Source organism: Mixophyes fleayi, chromosome 2, assembly GCF_038048845.1.
Source record: "Mixophyes fleayi isolate aMixFle1 chromosome 2, aMixFle1.hap1, whole genome shotgun sequence".
In the NCBI taxonomy this organism is placed as follows: domain Eukaryota; kingdom Metazoa; phylum Chordata; class Amphibia; order Anura; family Limnodynastidae; genus Mixophyes; species Mixophyes fleayi.
The window spans coordinates 190,604,388-190,627,212 of record NC_134403.1 but is presented as its reverse complement, the minus strand read 5'-3'; the positions used below and the strand labels follow the sequence as shown (position 1 = coordinate 190,627,212).

The 22,825-nt window shown below is 38.9% G+C and overlaps 1 protein-coding gene and 1 pseudogene across 6 annotated transcripts in view; both read left to right on the top strand.

Annotated features, from left to right (window-relative positions):
• COL16A1 (collagen type XVI alpha 1 chain) overlaps nt 1–22,825 on the top strand; it is a 133,090-nt gene that overhangs the window by 58,245 nt on the left and 52,020 nt on the right. For all 6 annotated transcript variants that reach the window (XM_075195178.1, XM_075195180.1, XM_075195177.1 and 3 more), the window contains exons 12-25: nt 2,807–2,869; nt 3,511–3,552; nt 6,200–6,244; nt 9,624–9,668; nt 9,752–9,814; nt 12,145–12,189; nt 12,465–12,560; nt 14,345–14,383; nt 14,499–14,543; nt 15,368–15,403; nt 15,575–15,697; nt 16,152–16,187; nt 17,595–17,630; nt 21,416–21,529. In XM_075195178.1, the coding sequence (XP_075051279.1) occupies nt 2,807–2,869; nt 3,511–3,552; nt 6,200–6,244; nt 9,624–9,668; nt 9,752–9,814; nt 12,145–12,189; nt 12,465–12,560; nt 14,345–14,383; nt 14,499–14,543; nt 15,368–15,403; nt 15,575–15,697; nt 16,152–16,187; nt 17,595–17,630; nt 21,416–21,529 (828 nt within the window). The remainder of the gene's footprint in view (nt 1–2,806; nt 2,870–3,510; nt 3,553–6,199; nt 6,245–9,623; nt 9,669–9,751; nt 9,815–12,144; nt 12,190–12,464; nt 12,561–14,344; nt 14,384–14,498; nt 14,544–15,367; nt 15,404–15,574; nt 15,698–16,151; nt 16,188–17,594; nt 17,631–21,415; nt 21,530–22,825) is intronic.
• LOC142142022 (U2 spliceosomal RNA) lies at nt 3,383–3,467 on the top strand (annotated as a pseudogene).

Sequence of the window (22,825 nt, the reverse complement as noted above, 5' to 3'; positions counted from 1 at the left end):
CTGAGCTGTGACTGCTTAACAGTTAATGAACAACTGTCATTGCAAATTACAAAATTACACCAAAGTACAAAAGAGGATGCAATATAGAAGTTTAAAATGAGCCTGTTTGTGTAGTGGAAATGTTCCCTCTCCGCCCTTTATCTCATTTCTATAATCTTCCTCTGCTAAAGGCAAACTAGTTCCTACAAATGTAGACACAAAGAGCTCCTACTTTGTGCTTTTCAAGGAACACCCTCCCTCAGCCTATGATATCTACTTCCACAAAGCAGTGTAGCAGCTTATATAATGACGTATCCTGCTGTAATTTTATATTATGTCCATACTGCATTATAGGAAATACACTGTTAAATTAGCTAACAGTGAGAAAAATTATTGTCCCTTATGAGTGAGATTTTTATTTTTTATTATTTGTATTTTATAATGTACTGTGCTGAGCTTTTTAATTCCTATTATGGCTTGGGCTCTTAAAACTGATGTAAGGAATAAGTGCTGTTCTTTCTAATACACCTAGTTTTAGGGGGCTTAAACGCTGATTTGGTTTACTCAAGGGTTCATTCTTAGAATGTGTAAAATTGTACATACGCAGTCAGAGATACGTGTATAGAAATTCAACAAACAACCTGGACATTCTCATCTCAAGCTCAAGACTTCATACCGACTGGTATCAAAATGAATACTTTTACTAGCATTTCTAACACTCGTAAAAGAACAGAAACGGATATGGAAATTGAACACTTTACACTTATGGAAGGTTTTCACTGCACTACCTCTTTATTAGTCCCCTAAATCCATAGGGTACCTCCTTTCTTCGTTCATGAATTAGTCAAATGGAATAATAGTTGAAAAACCTTAAGAGAATGATGAGACTTGGTTGTAGTGGAGTCATGATGCAAATGAACAAAGGGATCGATAAATCCTGTGTCTGATTGGTTAGAATGTGGTAAACTGCCCAGCGGGCCGTTGCCTGGTGCAGGCTGCCGCATTGTTAGTGAGACCCAATGCCCTTTGTGCCCCCGGAAAATGGCACTGAGATTATATATATCCCTTTTCTTTTCTTTAAATATTAAAGATATAGCATTAATCATCAAGTTGATGGTGATGTCTGCAGTATCTTTAATCCAGCAACATATTTATACTGTCTTTTGAATCGCACGTATCTTGTGATACATTCAGCTCAAAATACATGTATAAGGCTGCAGTTTTGTGGTCGTGGGTTTACGTTTACATTTGTGCCACAAATCTGGCCTACTCTAAATCAGGGCTCATGAGTACAAAATTGCTTAGCATAGAAGAAACATGGACTATCTAGCACCGGGTTTCCAAAACCCAGTCCTCAGGGCTCCCTAACAGTGCAGGTTTTCTGGATCACATCTGACATAATTAGGACCACCTGTGGATCTGTTACAATGTGTCAGTCAGTAATGAATACACCTGTGCTCCACCAAGGATATGTGGAAAACCTGCACTGTTGGGGAGCCCTGAGGACTGGGTTTGGGAAACCCTGATCTAGCATCTGTCTGCAAGGACTGTACTATGTTAGTATGTAATAGTTCTGACATTGTAATTTTTCAATACAGAACAAACCATTTCATATACTTTTTTAACAATATCGTTGGAAACATGGTAAACATTGTCACAAGTCGTTAGCATGTTTGTCAGACCTTAACAATATCCAAGTATTGCTGATAAGTTGTTCTCTAAGATGAAGCCAGACAAAACAATAGAAAAATAATAGAAAACAAATAAAAGCTAACCAAGATAAATAGAGCAACAACTTAACTTAACTTAATTAGTGCAAGACATACATAAGGAACAAGAATTGATGGGGGGATCTTGGTAATCTATAGAGGAGTGAGGGGGTAGTGGGTAGCAGTGTCGCAGATGGGACTAAGCTGTTCTCTTTTATAACAAATGGTTTCCTCTGTTTCCCCCAGCAATCTCTTCAACATAACACAATAATACTGATTTCCTTAATATTATCCTCTAAATGGTGTTTATTAATTTGTTTATATAGGAACCTGTCTGAAGTAGTTACGTATTATGTTTATCAAAAGTGGATGCGTATTAAGTAGTTACGTATTATGTTTATCAAAAGTGGATACTTGATATGAGTGCTCTGATAAAAAGGATATAATCAGTGTGCCGTTTACTGTACAGTGCAAAATAAAAGCTTATCTGTGGTATGGCAAAAAAATATGTTCATCAGACCTTATTGGCCATCACATATAGTCCGAAGTCCAGCAAATACAATAAATCTACAAGTCCACCATGAACAATCCCTGTTCCTACTATATAACTATATTATTCAGTCAGCATACAGTTCCAACATACCATCATATTTGTCAATTATATCCCAAATATAGACTCATTATTCACCATATAGTTTCAGCATGCAACAATTTATCCTCATAATGCCACCATATACTCTCATCATAGTACCATATAGCCTCGTCATACCCTACCAATGTATGTTTGTGTGGTTCAGAATTAGACTGCATGCTCTAGTAGGACAGAGGTTGATGTACAATATTCTCTGGAAGCCCTGCGTAATATGGTGTTGCTATACAAATAAATAATAATAATAATATAGCTGAGGTGAAATGTGTAAGTACACAATGTTGTACAACAAAAGTGGCTGGGGGGACTAAACGGTGAAATCTGCACCTGAGGACAAATGGTGTCTTTTACGTAACTGTAATCTGTGTTTTGTTTGTCAGAATACTGCCAGTATATATGTATATGTCTGGGTTTTTTATCGCATGTTGGTAATCTGTGAGTGTGATAAAATAATGTCACCTTACCACAGGGTCTTAAAGGGGAAAGAGGACAGTTTGGATCTTATGGACCAAAAGGGGAGAAAGGAGATCGAGTAAGTAGTGTTCAAATATTTTATATTTTCATTACTTATTAAATTTGCATACTGTACAGGATATTTACATACTCGAAGAAAACGTGTCCCATCGCTCATTTAATTAAGCACACTGCACCTATTTTGTCCTAAATACATACCATAGGATCATAGCCACATTCCTTTTTTGACAACTTAACTGTGAAAACACTCTGCGACCTTTTGTGGGATTGTGGGTCCACAAGGAAATGCACATGGTGGGAACAGGAAAAACATCATAATAGCAGTTTAAGACCACCCTTTTCATTACATCAGATTTTACATTTCTCTCCTAAAATGCTGCTTGGTCAAGCCTCATTATGAGTGTGAATGGACATTAGGATGCAAATGGTTATCCGGCCCTAACCACTGTGTCTGCATTTGTGTAGCTTTGTTAATGACCTTAAGTAACTACCTGCTGGACTGCAGTTTATGGACACTCATTGCACAAACATGCAATATAAGAACCACATTGAGTATCTGTAGATGAGTGATCTTGCCTCTCAGCCTTTTGGCTAAGATCAAGTGTAGTATCTGTTTTTGTACGGATATGCTGCACATAGCGCTGCACTCACCTTTTGTCTCTGTCATTCATATCTCATTCTTCCTATTTTTCATTTTAGGGAGCAGATTGCATTCGGACCTCATCAGAGGGACCTCTACAGGTGAGTATCCTACATGACATGCCCCCATTCCCACCCGTCATGTGAGTAGCCAGGACCAGTTTAAGAGCCACATGGGCCTGGAGCTGAAACCTATGGATTGCCTATTGTGATCAGCAGCACGCCGCGGAGTGGGTGTGGCCAGCATCATGGAGGGCATAGGTAGCGCCTCCCTCCAATCATCTCCATCTCTAACTCCTCTTCCCTTGCATAATGCACACACAACTAACTGGTTCACCCAATATTTAAGGAAAGTGAACAGTAGCAAATACCTCCCAATTATTCCTGATGTTCCTGGCTAAGCAAGGCAGTCCCCCAATATATGGACTATCCTGATGAAATTAGGGAAGTTGGGAAGTAAAGTTATGTTATATTACTGACCATGAATAACGACAAAACAGACACTGCATATAAATGGTACCAATCAATATAAACACAAGACTGCATATAAAAATTATATTAATCAAATTAATGAGGAGTAAATAATGCCAATATAGACGGGAGACTGCACATTGCATCATCAAGGAGAAATAACAGGGATGCATTACAAGTAGTACAAAGCAGCTATTATGTTTTTTTATGCATAATAATTTTCCTAGTATCAGTGACTGATATGTAATGCTAATAGCATCCTATTGACTGATACACAACACAACATTTCATATAAGAAGAATCATCCAGCTCTGTATCTCCACCCCACAAAACTATTGTACGCAATTCTGCATGGATCTGACTATAGCAACTACACAATTACGTTCACTCAGTTGTCTGAGACAGATGTACACTACTTTTTGGCATTACTTCACCAAACCAAAGGTTTCAATAAATACAAAGGGCAATGGCCATCCATCTACATTTACCCAGTACCAGAATTGCCAACCCACACACTGCCACCGTGAAACACACGCTTAAGGATTTGTCATACATTCACCTATAGACAAGGAATGTTTCTAGAGATAAAACATAAACGCAATTATATTTGCTCAATGAGTTAGGTTCCCTGGCAGAACGGAACAGCCGTTATCCTGAGGTGTCACTAAGTAAATGAGGTGTTTCTATACTGAATGCCAGCTAATTGGTGTTCACGTTATGAATCAAGTGTAGCACCATGATCAATGACAAAACAGGTTTTTATGGTGGACTTATTGATTGAAGTCACAAATTAGTACACAATGAGTAGTCTGACCAGCCAAGTAGCCGTACATGCTGGGAATATGTATAATGGTCATAGACATGCTGGGCATTAGGAATATTTATGTTGATTATAGACATGTGTATGCTGGGCATTAGGAATATTTATGTTGATTATAGACATTTGTATGCTGGGCATTAGGGATATTTATGTTGATTATAGACATGTATATGCTAGGCATTAGGAATATTTATGTTGATTATAGACATGTGTATGCTGGGCATTAGGAATATTTATGTTGATTATAGACATGTGTATGCTGGGCATTAGGAATATTTAAATTGATTATAGACACTTGTATGCTGTGGTGGTAGTCATTAAACTGAAAACATAAATGCCGACAACGGTTAGAACTATATGTTAATAGCGACTAGTGTAAATTCCGGCATGGATAACATTTGATGTCTTGAAATACTGACATACCAGAGATCAGAGAAACACACTTCCCTACAGTGAGTCACTTCTAAGTAATAGCTGATGGGGGGGTAATGTGAGGACCCGGGGGCTGTATAATGTTTTATAGGAAGGGTTGTACATTATGCAGCCGGCGGGTGTATTATTAATCAATAATATGCTTACACAATGCAAAGTATATGCTCATCAATAGCCAGAGTCCTGCAGTAGCTTATTAACTGTGTACCAGTCAGACGGTGCTACCTGATCCTCCTTCTCTACCAGCATACAGACAGTAAGCAACGGGAAGGTCAGAACCTTTTACACCCAACATTGGGAGTAAGGACTAAGTGCTGACCTTAAAAATCATATGTTGCCAAAAACCATTAATAATGCCATTAAAACCCTTAGAAAAAGATCAAAGATGCTGTTTAACTGGGGAAGTTGTTTGTGTATCATCTTCAATTAAAAGAAGAACAAAAAACAGAAATATCATAGAAGCACAAAAATGATCCTATCTAAGGTAAGAAATATATCACTGTAGAGTTATATAGATATATATTAAAATGTATTTTAATAACTAAAAAGACAGCAAATTAAAAGTCAATATCACATGATATATAAAAATATATAAAACAACTAAAAAACACTAAGATCCGGACCTGTGAACTAATAAATATCTTGTATAGAAAAGTCTCCTAAAATGCACATATAGGGAAAAATATATCAATTGTGTCCTCCAAAAAGCAGTATTTTATGCCTTGATCCTGGATTGTTGTTTATATATGCATATGTTATGACTCATTACTTGAGAGGCTCTCCTGGTCCTGGCCCCAGACAGGATGTATAGAAAAAAAAACAACATGTAAAATAAAATAAATAAAAAAATTGCTACAGATCGCCTAGGGCCTTTTTCAATGTAAGGGCCTGGGGAGCAGTCCCATCAGGCCCATTATTAATCCGGCCCTGTGTCTAGCTACATAGAAATGAAGGACTATTGTGAATCAAATCATGTTTGTTTGCAGGGTTGCAGCAATATAACAACTGTTATTTTCTTCTTCACAGTGCGCTGAGGGTGTGAAAGGGGAAAAAGGAGAGCGAGGCATGGAGGTAAGCTTGTGAAATTCATTTGAGAACACCATAAACAATGTTGCCAACTATTCCTAATTTTGAGGACAATTCCTGCTATTCAGATTTGTCTCTGGAAGCTTTCATGCTTTTTATTCTTTGTAATGACAAATTGCACAATACAGCCTCCCTAATATTGTACTCTTGAGAATCCAATATAGGTGTACACAAGTGCGCAGCTAACGTACACAGGAAAAGATATATTTGGGGATATATCCACTATAAATTACGCTACAATTACATAATATGCCCTTTCTACTCAGCCTATGCTTCCACAGCCCTGTTCTGACTCTTCGAACGCATGGGGATGCAGGTCAACAATACGCTACAACCTGGATACAGATGGATGAGTACACTTTTTTGTACATGTGCACAATATAGAAATGGATATTTTATGCAACAAAAATGGCATAATTCCAACTCTAAATAAGCCCCTTTGTGCGTAGCTTAGTATCTGCTCTCTCTATACTGTATAAGTTGCTTTTAATTAATTGAAGGATAATATTTATGACCAAGTGCTAGAGACATTACATTTGCCCCAATTTCTCTGTCTTGGTTGCAGCATATGTAACCTTTAAAGATGCATTTAACCGCAATAACGTGTTCCTGGAAATGATTTTCAGATGTTGGCAACTATTATAAAATGCTTTTCACAGTAATCAATTCCATACAAAATGCTTGCTAAACTGTTTAGTTATCTGACTAGTAGAACCACCGGCATTCTTGCCAGGCTGTTTGATTAATCTCTCAACTAGTTTCTGGTGTTTTATAAGCATTCTCTGCATTTAGTCTCTTGTTCAGTCCCATCATATTATCACTAGAGGGTGCTGGGGACTGTCACATTGCAGCTTTATGCTCATAAATGAATGGTCTGAAAACACTTTTAGGGAAAGGTAATAATTATGTGGGTGAATTGTGAATAGTGCTTAAATGTTTTAGTGTATTAAAGAAAAGACATTGCACATTAACAGTTATTAATGTTGTAAAACTTATTAATGAGCAATTAACAAATAAGCACTGAAAATGTCATAGTGAAGATGCTAGTAAATGTATTATTTGCCAACAGAACATAAGTGCTGACTATATGTAGGAACATATGTAGCTCCTATACCTGTTGTTGCTGAATTGTTTCTCCAGCATTTATGAATGCTTTATCTTTTCCATTGGCATTTTGTACAAACATAGCCCAGATACCCAAAGAAGGAAATTCTAAGTAATAATTACCCATACACAAATGTTGTTTTTCCTGCGTGTGAAACTTTCATACAACGAGCTATGACTTGTAAGTCTAGTAGTCAGATATTTGGATCTCTGCTCCTTCTCTAACGTTGTTAATACATATAACTTTGAACAACAAAAACACTGTTGACATGAGAAAAAATATATTTTGTTTTAAATAATTAACTTACGATATTTTTTTTACACTAATATCAATATCTGATTTATCCAGTAGTAAGCATAATGTATATAATGTACACATACATGCATATATATCTGCTAACTCTCCATAATGCATGGGAGGGGCTTACCCCTGGACATTTATGTCAATGACAATGCCCCTGGCATTAAAAGAGGTTATGTAAGTAAACTTATTTTTATAGTGGTCATATCATGTATAATGCACACCTAAGGGTTCATTAGCTAACTGCGTTTAGGTGCAAAATTGGCACTGCACCATCATCCAGTCAGCAATTAGCTTTTATCTGTTTAATGCAAGTTAGACAATGAAAGCACATGTCCAATTGGATAATGTAGTTTAGTGCAAATTTAGTGCAAACATTGTCCTGTTTTCAGGTTTTTAACTGGTGATTTGGCCTTTAGTAAAGTTTTAAAACCACCGGAAAAAACGTAGAAATCTGGCAGTTTCATCAAAGCACCCTTTAGTAAATCTAGTCTGCCCATTGTCTTCAGCCTTTACCACGGTAATAAATCTAGACTAAAACCTGACTGCATTTTGTCTTTCATGTTTAATTTTTATTTTGCAGAACACATATTCTCTTATATTTAAATGAATTTCAGTTTGCACTCCCAAAAGCTTTGTGCCCTAGGCTGCAGCCTAGTCAGCCTATTGGATAATCATGCCTTCCACATGGATTTGTGGATCATAATGGCTGCATCTGAAGGCTGCAAAAGTTTACACTGTCTGATCGGAGGAGTTTTGAAAATTGAGGGCGTTCATTACTGAGTACAGATTGGACAAATTATTGAACCTACTTTTACACCCACACACACACACAAACATGAGATTGTTTTTTTTCAGGACAGATTATTTATATGAAATTAAGGGATGGTTCATGCAACAAGGAATTCCCTGCATTGCAGGTGGGCTAACAGCTTCTCTCTAATTGCTAAAGGATTTCACATTTTCATCACACCTGAGGTTGTAGAGATTGGTCCTCTTCTATATTTTCTATCTGGTTCATTTTGCAACTTCCAGATCTTACCTTTTTTTTGTGGAAATGCATATGACTAAGCACACTTTGACCAATGGGATAAAAACTTTGAAATACACAAAGATGATACATATAATAAGCACAGTCCCAATGTCCAGCCGTTCTTATTCATAGTATAAAATGAATATAAAACAAGCAGTAAAAATGTTTTTATATTTTTAAATTAAAAATAAAGAAGCTGTATGTGTCTTCAATTTTTGCACTTTCTAATTGACCCCAGATCTTGAAGGAGAATAAGTTTAATAATAGGATTGTGATGTTTCATACTCTCCTTGTGAAACCTGCATTTTCCGGTCATCATTCTAATAAAAATAAACACCTTCTAAAACACAATAATAAACTCCTGTGATGAAAAAAGTGACACAGTAAAGCCTAAGATATGTAAAAATATACATGGTGGTAGATGAATGTCAAATTAAGTAATTTGGCTCATGTTGCTTTATTAATTATCCATTGTGTTGAACTGCATTGGACATGGGTGAAGGTGTGTGCAGTTTTGGCCCCAGGTAGCAAATGATAAAGCAGGTTAACTAATGAAAGATGGGACCATACTGCACAAACTTGAATCAACATAAAATGTGAAATCTCAGACCATTAGCATAGTAAATCTCAAATGCATGAGCTCTGTTGATGACCCTTTTATGTTGAGGTTGAATGTGATTGAACACTGATACTGCCTGCAAGGTGGATCCGACAGCTATTCAACACTTTTTATTCTGCATTCATTCCATTGTCATGACAACCACACTGAAAATGCAGATTTGGATCAGAAAGGTGATTGATCTTGCAGCAAAATGCGTTTTGGATTCTCTCATCTAATGGAATCAGCTTGGTTATCATTTGTAATAAAATCAATCTCATATGTAGTTATTTTGCAGATACCAAACTAATTATTTTATCGCCAACAGGGTCCAAGAGGATTTGAGGGACCATCTGGACCAGAAGGAGAGAAAGTAAGTTACATTTGTTGGTACATCACTATGTTATATTGCACATCAGCTTCTTGTTCATAAAGTAATTTCCTTCTTTTACCTAGGGACTGAAAGGCGATAAGGGAGATACAGGAGTGAGAGGATTAGCTGGTTCTCCTGGTCGAGATGTGAGTATCCGGCATCTTTTAATTTTTTTTCTTTCCTATCATCTCTATCCATCATGATTATGTTTCATTTTCTCTACATCCTTTTTTATGTGATTTGCATAGTCCATAGCTTAGTGATGCTAAATCTTTTTGGAAGGGGACTTTTGGTTTAGTTAATGTAGCATTTCTGCTAGGTCTGTGTTAGGAAAAAGGTAACATCCAACTGTCCTTCTGCCACTTTACCTACCTTTCATGTTTGTAGAGTGCAAAGAAAGTGGTGGCACTGGGCAGAGTAGGGCAAAGGATGGGCCTAAGAAGGCTGCACCTAAACAATATAGACTTTCTGCTCCATCATGATTTATTAGATGTATTTAATAGAGATGTTCACTGAATAAAATCATTTTTTTTTCTTTTTATCCCTCTACATTATTATTATTAACCTCAATAACACTAATTTCAAGTCATTTGCAGTCAATTTTGACCACCTCACAGGTCACAATATTATTTTTAGACCCTTTCAAACAAAGACTGCAGATTTAGAAGACCAAGCCTGCCGGACCTATTATTTGTATTTCAGCAATGACAATTAGCAATGAAGCAATGGAGCTCTCCTGAATGTCACTGGAGACTTTGAAGAACACTGCTACCCCTCCTCTTTCTTTTCTACCTATGACGCTGCCCAACTGCACTAGAGACTGACAAGAACTGTGCTACCCCTTCTGTATCCCTCTGGGAAATGGCGCTGGATCGTGGACCATGGAGGGTGGTTCTTAAAGAATTCAAAGCTCGCGAGATCTGACGATGTAACAATGACGTTTTGCCTCGTTTTCTATTCCGACGGTGCGCGAAAGTACCGAGCTGGCTCGGCTTGGTACTCGGATCTGCTAAGTTCGGGTGTGTTCAGTTCTCGGAGAACCAAACCTGAGCATCTCTAGTATTGAAGGCCATCTTAACACACAGAAAGATAGCATTTAAGCCCAAGAGCATTGTTATGCAGTGACCATTCAATTACACTGTGTTCGCACGTGCAGGCCTCTAGGGTTGGGCATAGTTTGCATCTTTGCTTTCAATGCCAAAATAGTTTGTCCAGCCATTGGTCCCTGTCACTTGAGCTCTCTGAAAGAGACCCTTGTTTATTTTCCCTTTGTATTGTCTAAGCCTGCTATTCAGTAGAGTTGCCATTGTTAACATTACCTTGCATATAATCCCTGTATCTTCTCCTAAGAACTCTTTTTTTAGTCTGAATTAGATGTGATACTCCTCTCACAACACAATAGTATGGGAGGCATTGCCTATTGGCAATGAATCTTCATAACATTGAAACATTCCTACTGGGATAATGACACTCTAGTTCTCTAGAATGTCTCTATGTGCTGTAGTATTAAGATTTACGTTCACTTTAACTAAGGGGCATAGGTCAAACAATGAAAAACAGCCACAGACCATTATTCCTCCTCTAACAAACTTCACAGTTGGCAGCGCGCATTCAGGCAAGAAACATTTTCCTGGTCAAACCCTGCATGTTTCCACTGCTTGAGTCCAATGGAGGTATATCACACCAGTCAACGTTCAGTATTGTGCATGGTGATCCAAGGCTTGTGTGATCATGAAAACTCAATCCATGAAGCTCCTGACAAACAGTTCTTTCACTTCTAGAGGCAGTTTAGAACTCGGTAGTGAGTTTTGCAACTGAGGACAGCACTTGGTGATCCCATTCAGTGAGCTTACCGCTTCGTGGTTGAGTGTTGTTGCTCCTAGATGATTCCACTTCACTTTAACAGCACTTACAGTTGATTGGGACATCTCTAACAGGGCAGAAATTTGACAAACTGACTTGTTGGAAGGTGTTTTCCTTTAGTTACACGTTGAAAGTCACTGAGTTCTGCAGTGCACCCCATTCTACAGCTAATGTTTGTCTATGGAGATCACATGGTTGTAGGTTTGATTTTATACGTTAGCAATGGGTGTGGCTAAACACAGTAATTGGAAGAGGTGTCCACATGTAGTGTATTTCTAGCATGTACATTCCCCTTGCTATGCACAGTTAAACACATTATAATGTTGAGTTTAACAAATTAAATGTAGGAATAGGAACAAATATTTGTTTTCAATTTTAAATGAATTAGCTGGTTCTGACAGTTTGTGGTTATGTTATTTTTATTAATAAACAATAGGTGCACAGTAAGGATCTGATCTTTAAACCATGGTAGATTTACTCATCTGCCATCTGCATTACCAGTGCTACCAGGTAGTTTAATGGGTGAACAAAGATCGGGCAATCGTTGTGTGTGATGATGTATTCATTATAACATTGAACCAGGCATTATTTAACTGTGTTCTCTTTAATTTAGGGAAGACCAGGTGAAATATGTGTAGTGGGACCAAAGGGACAAAAGGTGAGTGACAGTTTGGTAATGGTCTATACACTACTTAATCTATGCAGCAGCTAATCCAAAACTACGTTGTCACATGCAAGCCCCCTGTGTGAGCATACATAGACCGGCTCGCATCTCACACACATGCTAAAAGTGAAATAAACGTGTTTAAGTTAGTATATAGAGAATACATTTTGTATAGACAACTTTTATATTTTGTGTTGTGAAAAAGATACAGTTGCTTAGTATTAGCTGAAATTTGTCTCTAACTATGGATTTTCATTCCCATATGTTAGGGGGAAACTGGAATAGTAGGCCCAGAGGGTCTTGCAGGAGAACCTGGGCCTCCAGGAAAACCAGGACTCCCTGGGATTGGAATACCAGGCAAACCTGTAAGTTGCAGAATTCTCCTGTATGCTCAGAACATTCTTTTATTCATATCGTATCACTGAATATTTGCTTAATCCCTTAGTGTTGACAGATAGGATTGTAGTTTGTATGCCTTAAGTATAAGTGCCAGTTGCTCAGTGAAGTACCTTCGTTTCAGAGATCCACAGACTTTATATAGAAGAAGTTTATTTAAAGAGACCTTAAATCTGAAACACATGTACTTCCTACATGCCTACTCTTTGGTTCAAGGGGCAAGTACGATTTGCGTCACTAAGGCCTGCCCCCTTTACAAGAAAGAGGAGTGAAATCTGGGAGTAGTCCCCAAAATTCTGGAGTCTCCTGTATGTTCCAGGAGAGTTGGTAAGTATGGGCTGGCTGCAGTGTACTCCAATAGGTTTACTGGACAGGAGATTTGCTGTATATTGAAAAATATCTCCCCAATCACAGCTTTATATCATATACAATATATTCAGTTCTTATGAACTTTTGAAACTTTTACATATATATTTGTGAATGTTATTAGTAGCTCTATTTTATAAACCAATTTGAGTTTTAGGCATTCTTTAAAGTTGTATTGTAAATAATATCTGTTCTAATACAATTAATTTACCATTGCAAAATAAGGTCTATCATTTATATTTTGATTTATTTGATACAATTAGAATTTGCAGCCAGACAATGACGGCAGTCTAGCAGTGTGGACAGACATTTGCTGATCTCATTAACTGTTGCAATATGATCTGGTCTCTTGACCTGAGCACAAGCAACCAGATCCTTCTATTTTGGTCAACCTTGTCCTACTTTAAAGGAATGTGTTACTTTGTCTGCTTCCCGAGTTCACTATTCACTACAGTGCCGTTCTTTTTGTTTCACATATTCTTACCTTTCTTAGAAGAGAGAGAGTGGTTGCATCACATTGGAGGCATGCCACACGCCCAAGGGGCATGCCTAGTGTTTCTAATGTGCTAGGATGTCTCTAAACCCCCAAAGTGTTGCACATTAACTTCAATAATTAAAAAACAGTCCCAAAACGACTTTGACACCCCCTAATCCCAAAATGCCTCCAAATGCCCCTCACTTGCTCCAAAATTCCACAAAAGCCCTCAAAGCCCCACCTGCCATAAAATGCCCCCACATGCCCTCAGAACCCACATTTAGTCCAAACTCCCCTTCAGAGGCCTCCCCACATGCCATTCAGACCTCCCAATATGCCACACAGACCCTCCCACATGCCGCTCAGACCTCCATACATGTTACTCAGACCTCCCAACTTGCCAACCACATGCCACTCAGACATTCCCACATGCCATCCAGACTTCTGCACATGCCACACCATGTGCCCCTCAAACCTCCCCATATGCCCCTCATACCTCCCCACATGCCACTCAGATCAACCCACATGCCATGCAGACCTCACCACATGCCCTCCACATGCCACACAGTCCTCCACACATGACATCCAGGCCTCCCTACATGCCACATACATAACACTCTGACCCCTGACACACACACATGCCACCTAGATATCCACACAGGCAACCCAGTCCTTCCCAAATGCCATTCAAACATCCCCACCAGCTAATCTAGTGACCTTTAGTCAATTAACTTACCTTTAATTCGGAGCCCCCAGCCCATGGAGAAGGTGAGAGCATGTAGTATACAATGCCCTACACTCCCTCCTCCAACTGACTGTTCTGAGTGACTATCATGAATATTTGAGCATTTTTTTCCGATAATCTTGTAATGTGCCCATTTTAACTATGTGTCCTGATTTTTATCTTTTCAGGGTAGTCCTGGTGGTCCACCTGGTCCTCCAGGAGAAAAGGTAAGAAATATTGACCATTGTAAAAAAAAGTATTATTTCTTCACTTACACATGTAATGTAGCCTGTGTAGCATTGTCAAGTATTTCAGTACTTGCCATTTTCTAATCCTCCCCAGGGTCCACCAGGAACTACTGGCAATGATGGGTCTGTAGGAAAACCGGTCAGTATCCCAGGATTGGTCTACTTGTAATGTGTACTTCACCTTAATGGTGAACTTATTTAAGTGGTGCATGCAGAGCATCTGTTGTACGCCATAACAACAAACTGGGTATCAGCTTATTAGTCTGATTACACTAGACTGCAAAAAGACTATTTCTGATTTGTTGCTATTGGTTACCACACATCATTTGTTTTTGCACTGTGATATTAGATAACCTGAAACCAGCACTCTGAGGCTTATGTCCAACTGTCTATTCTAGATTTCGGTGTGATACTTGTACATATGCCCACAACATAAGAGGTATTAATATTACATTTGAAATATCGTCTACCTCTGACACCTTCTGCTTGTACCTAACATGTACATTTGGAAATACAGCACAGTGAGTGAATTAAGGGCTTTGAAAAAAAGTTAGTCAGTTCAAAACCTTCCCCTGATCCATATTTCCATGTTGTCCTCTTTTCAGCTCTCTTATTTTTATATTTACAGATACACTCATTCCCCTACTTCTATATTACTAGCTTACTATCAAATGCTCTCTGTGTACTTTGTGACGCGTATGACTGTGTAGTAAACTGTTTTCATGTTAATTGGTGTCCAGACATCTACCAGTTTTGCGTGTATCCAAATATACAGTATAAATTTGAGAAACTTGTCTCATTTTGCACTTTACACTATCACACCTGAACCCATTGCATATGTTGGGAAATACGGATGATTAAAGTACAATCAAATTGTTGGCAGGACAATGTGCTTTTCTAATGGAAGTATATGAATTGATATTCTGATTTGTACTATATACCTTATAATTTGTGATTTTTCAGGGAAAACCAGGCAACCCTGGACTGAAAGGAGCGAAGGTAAACCAACATTCTCAATGTACACGTATGTTTGTATAAATAACAGTGTGTGTTCCTGAGCAGATTTTACTGTATCAGGCCATTATCATCTGTACTTATGCACTGAATTTTATGTGAGCCACTTACAGTTAATCTATGAGACCTACGACTAGTATTCCCTATTTCTTACAGGGTGATCCATGTGAAGTTTGCCCAACCCTCGATGGAGACGGGACACAAGTTATAAGTATGCCAGGTGCCAAGGGGCAAAAAGGACAAACGGGTCTCCCTGGTATTGGAGAGCCAGGAAAAACTGTGAGTAACTGAGATAGGTTGGATAATTCAGAGGTCATTGTCTAATAGTTTTAGAATTTTATATATTTAATATTAATATTAATAAATAAAACATTTTAAATAAAATGCCTTCCAAAAGCTATTGGAGATCTGTATGGCCTAAATTAATTGATTTTGCACCTAACATAACCATGCTCAACATCACCTCCCATGTGGTTTTGACTGGAGAAATGTTTGCCTGGTACAGACCAACTAGCCAAAAATAAAAAATAAAATAAAATCATACTATGTATATGCTGCCCTTGAAGAGAAATATCCTAGACATGTGGTTCACTAGTACTATATAGTAAATATATCTCTATCATTGACCAATGAAACAACAGCTTTACTAATACCAAACTAAACTGGCTCACCAAGATTATGTGGCATTTCTCCGTCTCTCTTTTCACTCTGTAATATTTTGTATCTCTTTCAGGGAGCAACAGGCGAACCAGGACCAAAAGGTGAACAGGTATACCTGGCGTGGTTTGGAGAGGGAAACAACAGGCAATTCTTTTCTCAAGCAACAGTATTGCCTGAACATTACTTTACATTTCCTGCTATAACTGACATTATGCAAGATATGTGTTGTAATAGGGATTAAGGATATAGGCACTGACAGCACGTTATGGAGCGTTCTCCATTGTACTGTGTGGACCTATTATTTGTACTATGCAATCCAACATTTACAAGGAGCCACCACTGAAAGTAGTGGACATCTAGGACCTCATTTAGAGTCGGACACAAAGTCTGTGTAAGGAGTGTAGCAGTGGGAGTGTGCCGCAGCTTGGTAGGGTATTACGAGTTGCAAGCAAACCCCAGTTGCGTTCCACTCGTAATACCCTATCGAGCTACGAGCAACTAGCTAACGCTTGCACCACCTAATTCCTCCCGCACAGCTTTAGCCCTGTTTTGAGGTGTGTTGCGTCTGCGCCTCACTGCGACTAGGATGCATTTACATGGTCACGCCTTCACAATTCCGCGTTCCTTCCATTCTCTCGTAGTGAGTCGCAAGCTGTCGCAAGTGTTAATTGTATCCAAGATGCAGACGGATTTGGAGCTTTCTGCACATGCGTGGTAGTGTTTTTTGGTTAGATGCGCCTAAATCGGACTTTGCGTCCGACTCCAAATGAGGTCCTGAATGTCCACTAAATTGACCTCGTAATTGTTGACGTTCAGTGGGATTTTATGCTTATGTTTTTTGATGACCAAAGAAATGTTGTATTTGCTGTATAGGAAGTTCAATGAAAATCCGTAATTCTTATTGGAGCACAGTGTACAAACAAATTATTTTTGGCTTGGTATTAATATAGTATACAGCAATTATCTAAATGGATTTCCACCGTAGGATACCTTTAACTTATTGATTTAGTTCAGCTCTCAAGCAGCTTCTAGTAAATATATTGCCAGGGTCTGTTTAATATCTAGGCAGTTTTTTATTTGTGTTTCCCTTGGGTCAGGAACAGCTCAGCTCAATTTCGTGCACAGGATAAAGTTGTATCAACAAAGCGGTTTTGTGTCTTATCCATCTGCAATTAAAATAATCAATTCTGCTTAGATCATATAAAGGAATTTGAGAAAATACAATAGGAACAGGGAAATCTAAAGCAATGTGTTTAGTAAAAGTTTTAGGGTGATGTGACAAACAAACAAACAAACAAAACGTCGTCTGAAGGTGGTATCCCCAGATCTGTATTTCTCAGTCTCCAGAATGCTTGGATTATTTATGTTCAATTATTTTAAATACTGTTATGTACAATTTGTGTACAAGAGGTGGTGATACACTCTTTTTCTCATTGTACTTACAAAGTCTCCCTTTATAAGAAGGCAGCAATGGTAAATAACTGTTATCTTTCTTTTTACATTCTGTTGAATGCAGGGATCATCAGGCAATAATGGCTTGAAGGGTGAAAAGGTAAGAGGGGCAGTATTAAATGGGGCAATGGTAATATCAAGCAGTTTAGATGCAGAGAAACTGCAAAAAAAACATACATGTCAGCATCTTAATTGAAAACTATTTGCTTCACTATTTGATGATTAAAGCTGGAGTCCAGACTAAAGCTGAAGAACATGAAGAATTGAACTAAAATTATATGGTATAAATGGCAAAATTACAGGTTTGGTAAAAATGCATTACATTTATGGTTAGAGGCCAGCGATTTGTGGTCAGTAAATCCTGGCTGAGAACACATTACAGTAGATCTGCAGAGTTAAGGGCCAAATGTAAACTGTTCCAAGCAATACAGTATATATAACCTACATTACTAAGATCTGATACTGTTACTATTTCATGTACGAACAAGAGTAGCACAGCACTCTAGTGTAGTGTTGGCTAACCTGTGACACTCCAGGTGTTGTGAAACTACAAGTCCCAGCATGCTTTGCCAATATATAGCAGCTTATTGCTGAAAGGGTATGCTTGGACTTGTAGTTTCACAACGCCTGGAGTGTCACAGGTTACCCAACACTGCTCTAGTGTATATGAATAGGCTCTAAATCTGTGTCTCCTGAACTGTAAAATAGAGAGACTTGTCATCATTTTAGACAAGGTCCCCGTGCTTCAGTAAGATAGCAATGGACAGCCCAAACAGATAAAAATAAAACGGGGGAGGCGCAAAGCACTAAAAGGGGAGAGACAGAAGTTACACAAAATATAACAATAAATACACATATTCAGCGTCGGACTGGCCCACCGGGATACCGGAAAAATCACCGGTGGGCCATGCTGCCTCACGGCCACACCCCCTTTAAAAAGTGGGCGGATCTGCCCCTGGGGACCCGTTGTCCCCACTAAGGAGCCCACTGTCCTCCCCGCGTCCCCGTTGCTTTAAATGTGATCGCAGCTGCGATCGCATTTGGAAGATGACAGCCTGTCATCTTCCAAATATGATCGCAGCTGCGATCATGTGACACACCCTCCCCCTCCCCCTGTCAGCTGACTGCCTGATGGATGCCTGAGAGGCTGCCGGGAGCATCAAGGAGCAGAGAGGCCGCTACACTCAACAAATGGGTAAGTAGCTTTCAGCCAATTATATATATTTTTGTGCTATCACTGTGTGTCATATATATATATATATATATATATATATATCTCTGTGTGTGTGTGTCATATATATATATATATATATATATCTACTATATAAATGCCTAGTGGTGTGTGTGGGGAAAAAAAAGCCAAGCTGCAGCGCCACCTGCTGGGCAGAGTTATACACTGACCTATATATTTCTTGAAGGAGAAGTGACAGTTGGGAGTGGTTGGTGGTTGCCGGGGGTGACAGTGGCGAGTTTTTAACACCTTAAGTAGCTTGATGAAGGATGTGGCGATGAAGATGAAGGATGAGGTGATGGAGAAAAATGATGAGGTGGTGACATGTGGACAAAACCACGTTAAAAAAGGGCGCTTGCGTCGGGAAGTAACGCTCTTCCCCTGAGGAGGCCTGGGCTAGGCCCAAATGCATGACAACAACCTTTTTAACAACCTAAGTAGCTTGATTTGACTAGAATGCATGAGTATCATGCACGGGTTAACTTGTGTGTATATATATATATATATATATATATATATGTGTGTGTGTCATTTATTTATATATATATATATATATATATATATATATATATATATATATATATATATATAAATTGGGTGGCACTATTGCAGGTATAATATGAATTGGGGGCACTATAGTGTGGCATTTGTGAATTTTTGGTACTACTGTGTGGGATAACATTGGGGGCACTCCTGTTTGGCATAATATTGTTTGGGGGGGCACTAATGTGTGGGGTAACATTGGGGGCACTCCTGTGTGCCATAATATTGTTTGGGGGCACTACTGTGTGGAATAATATTGTTTGGGGTCACTACTGTGTGGAATAATATTGTTTGGGGGCACTACTGTGTGGCATAGGAGGACTGACTATACTAAACTATAGGTTGGCTGCCGTTCTACACTAAACTATAGGGAGGGGGGCTGCCTATGCTAAACTCTAGGGAGGGGGGCTGCCTATGCTAAACTATAGGGAGGGGGGCTGCACAGAGAACACTATAAGGAGGGGGTGATGGGACCTTTAATTTAATGCTGAGGTGTTTTGGGTCTATAATTGAATGTGGGGCTGAGTGTGGGGAGGAGGGCTATCTATTAAATGTGAATTTTTTTTAATGCTGGGAATGGTTGTGGGAAATGGATGAATTAAATGTAAATGCTAATTCATTTATTGCTGGGGCTGTTTGGAGGGAGGGTATCAGGTTTATTTATTAAATGGGAATACTATTAATTTAATGTTGGGTCTGGAGGAAGGCCTAAGTATTAATTGTGGGTCCTATTTATTTAATGCCGAGGCTGGTTGGAATTTTCTAAATGTACCCATTATTTTTTCCAAATAGGACCCTCAACATTCCAGGATACAGACAAGCTGCAACTAAAGAAACCAGCAGCCACAGATGGTAAAAGTGACAAGAAAAGGTAGGACAGTCTGTCAAATATTCTGAGTCTAGTGCAGGCTTGGCTAACCTGTGGCACTCCAGGTGTTGTGAAACTACAAGTCCCAGCATAGCCTTCCAGCAATAAGCTGCTATATATTGGCAAAGCATGCTGGGGCTTGCACTTTCACAACACCTGGAGTGGCACAGGTTTACCAAGTCTGGTCTAGTGGGACAATCCCGATTTTTGGTGACTGTTCTGCCAATCTAAGGGGCAGGTCAACACTGTGTACTCTTTATATACACACTACATTATTTATATACTACACTATGGTGCTAGCTGTCCTTCGTGGGCTGACCACTCCCCCACTAGTGTCTGGTCACGCCTCTATGATGGCTGGCCACACCCCCTCTGGTGGGCCCCTAGCGTTGCAGTCCCCCGGTGGGCCCTTCATGCCCCAGTCCGACACTGCACATATTTATGTATGTATTTAGAGTCCATATTTTCTTCCTTATAATTTATAGGAAAATCCATGAGTTTGGCAAGAGACACTTGAATTGATTTTACATTCTGCAGAATAGTATCCACTATCAAAAAACCATACTTTACTATTTGTGTATATCAGTGTGTATCACTTAATGCAGTGTTTTATTTATTAAATAATGAGTGTTTAAAAACCAGTAAAATAATTTAGAGTTAGGAATCAATACACTGAATGACAATCCATGCTGCTATGTCAGGGGTGGAAATGCAGGTATATTACTGGATGCTTTTGCATGGAACACACAAATACTGGGCAACTTTATTTTAACATTGTGATTTAGATTTGAATTAGGACACGTTCCTCCCTATTCTAAGGGGCATATTCAATTAGCTTTTGGATTCGCGGTAACGCACGTTACCGCGAAAAGTGCGCGTTCTTGCGGGTATTACGGTACCGCATTAACGCGGATTTTCGTTCGCAACCCTATGGGCTGCGAACGAAAATCCACGTTATTGCGGTACCGTGTATTACGTTTCGCGGTTGTTCCGGCGCGTTGCCGCGAATCCAAAAGCTAATTGAATATGCCCCTAAATCTGTAAAAATGAAAAGTCTAAAATGACCATCTGCACAGAAAATATTTTTCGTTTATGGTACACCTTCTGTCTACAAGTTTTGCTTAACAAATAGCCCTGCTTATTGAAGTTCATACTTATACGCTTAGTTTTTGATCCCAAATTCCCAACTGCTTTAATAAGGGATCATGGATTTTTTACTTTAGAACTTTTCTTTCTCTTCCAGGGAGAGGCCTGTACATCTTGCCAACCGTTTCCAGATCCTGCTGGTTTACAGAAACTACCAATTGGTCCCAAGGGTGAACCAGGGAACCCTGGAATTGGTTTAGCTGGCCTCCCGGTTAGTGGATTTCATTTGTGGCATAACTAATGTGATTACATAACTATTGAGCCATTTGCACATTACATAATTTTGTGGCTTCTCAGTGGCGATTACCATCTTGATAATGTAGCTCCTCAAAGGATTGCATTTAAGAGCAGAATGACACTTTCACATTCACCGGGGAATATTTGAGAAAAGGTAAAAGTGGTGTTAGCAACCAATCTGATATTTGCCTTTATTTTATAGGGGACATCCCCTTTTTATGCTAACACATTTTCAGCTCCAGAAGTGCTCATACAGGAAAATAAATGCACAATCACCATAAAAAAGGTCCTTTATTAAAAATAAAAATAATACCCACACACTCAATCTCCACTTTTTTGCTCTCCTATATCCTGGGGGAATTCCTCTTTTCTCTTTCAGATGGCATGCCAATGGCAAAAGATAAATACAACTATTGACACCGCTTACTGCTCCACTCGGAGCTCCATTGTGAATGACAGGCCTCCAGACTTGTCAGAAAGGAATCCAGCAGGGCTGTTTTGTTATGACTGGCAAGTCGCAGTGATTGGTTATTTAAGCCAATCTGACTGGTTAGGAGCTGCTAAACTCCACGTGGTGTTTAGCTGAAATGACAGTTGGGACCTACCAGTCTAGGCCATAAGCACTTTCTTGGGGTGAGGGGGGGGGTCATTTTTTTTTTTTACTTTATTTGTTTAAATGTTTTGATCTTTAAATACTAGCAATGTCCATGCAGATGACCTTCAGCAGCAGCATTTTTATCCATTTTTTTCTTTACATTTTTTTCTCTATGGACACAAATAACACTTACAATTGGTTCAAGTACCGGAATTTTTTAGTCAATTCCGCATGGAAGTAATCCGGAACAGAACCTCCTGTATTCTTCCTCCTCTAGAGGCTTCCTTCAGCAGGCCAAAGAGCATACATTATACAACAAAAACATTTTCATGTATGATATTGAAGTGTGTTTTACTCCCTCAATAACTGTGTGTAATAACCCTAGTGTTAGTGCTGGTTTAAATGTTGTGCTTTAAGCATGGGATAAAAAGCGCCTCTGTGACTCCACCTTTTGTTACTTTGATGTAAAAGATACAGTAGCTTGGCTGTTAGACCCCAACATTGACACCAACATTGATGGATCTTCTATACAACACCGACTGGCTATTATTTTCCAATACTTTATTTATGTCTAATTGATGATTTATAATTACATGCACTGCAAATGTCTGCAATGTCTTGAATTTCTTTGTCCCAGCCTATTTAAAGGAACACTAAACCAGAGACACATTTTAA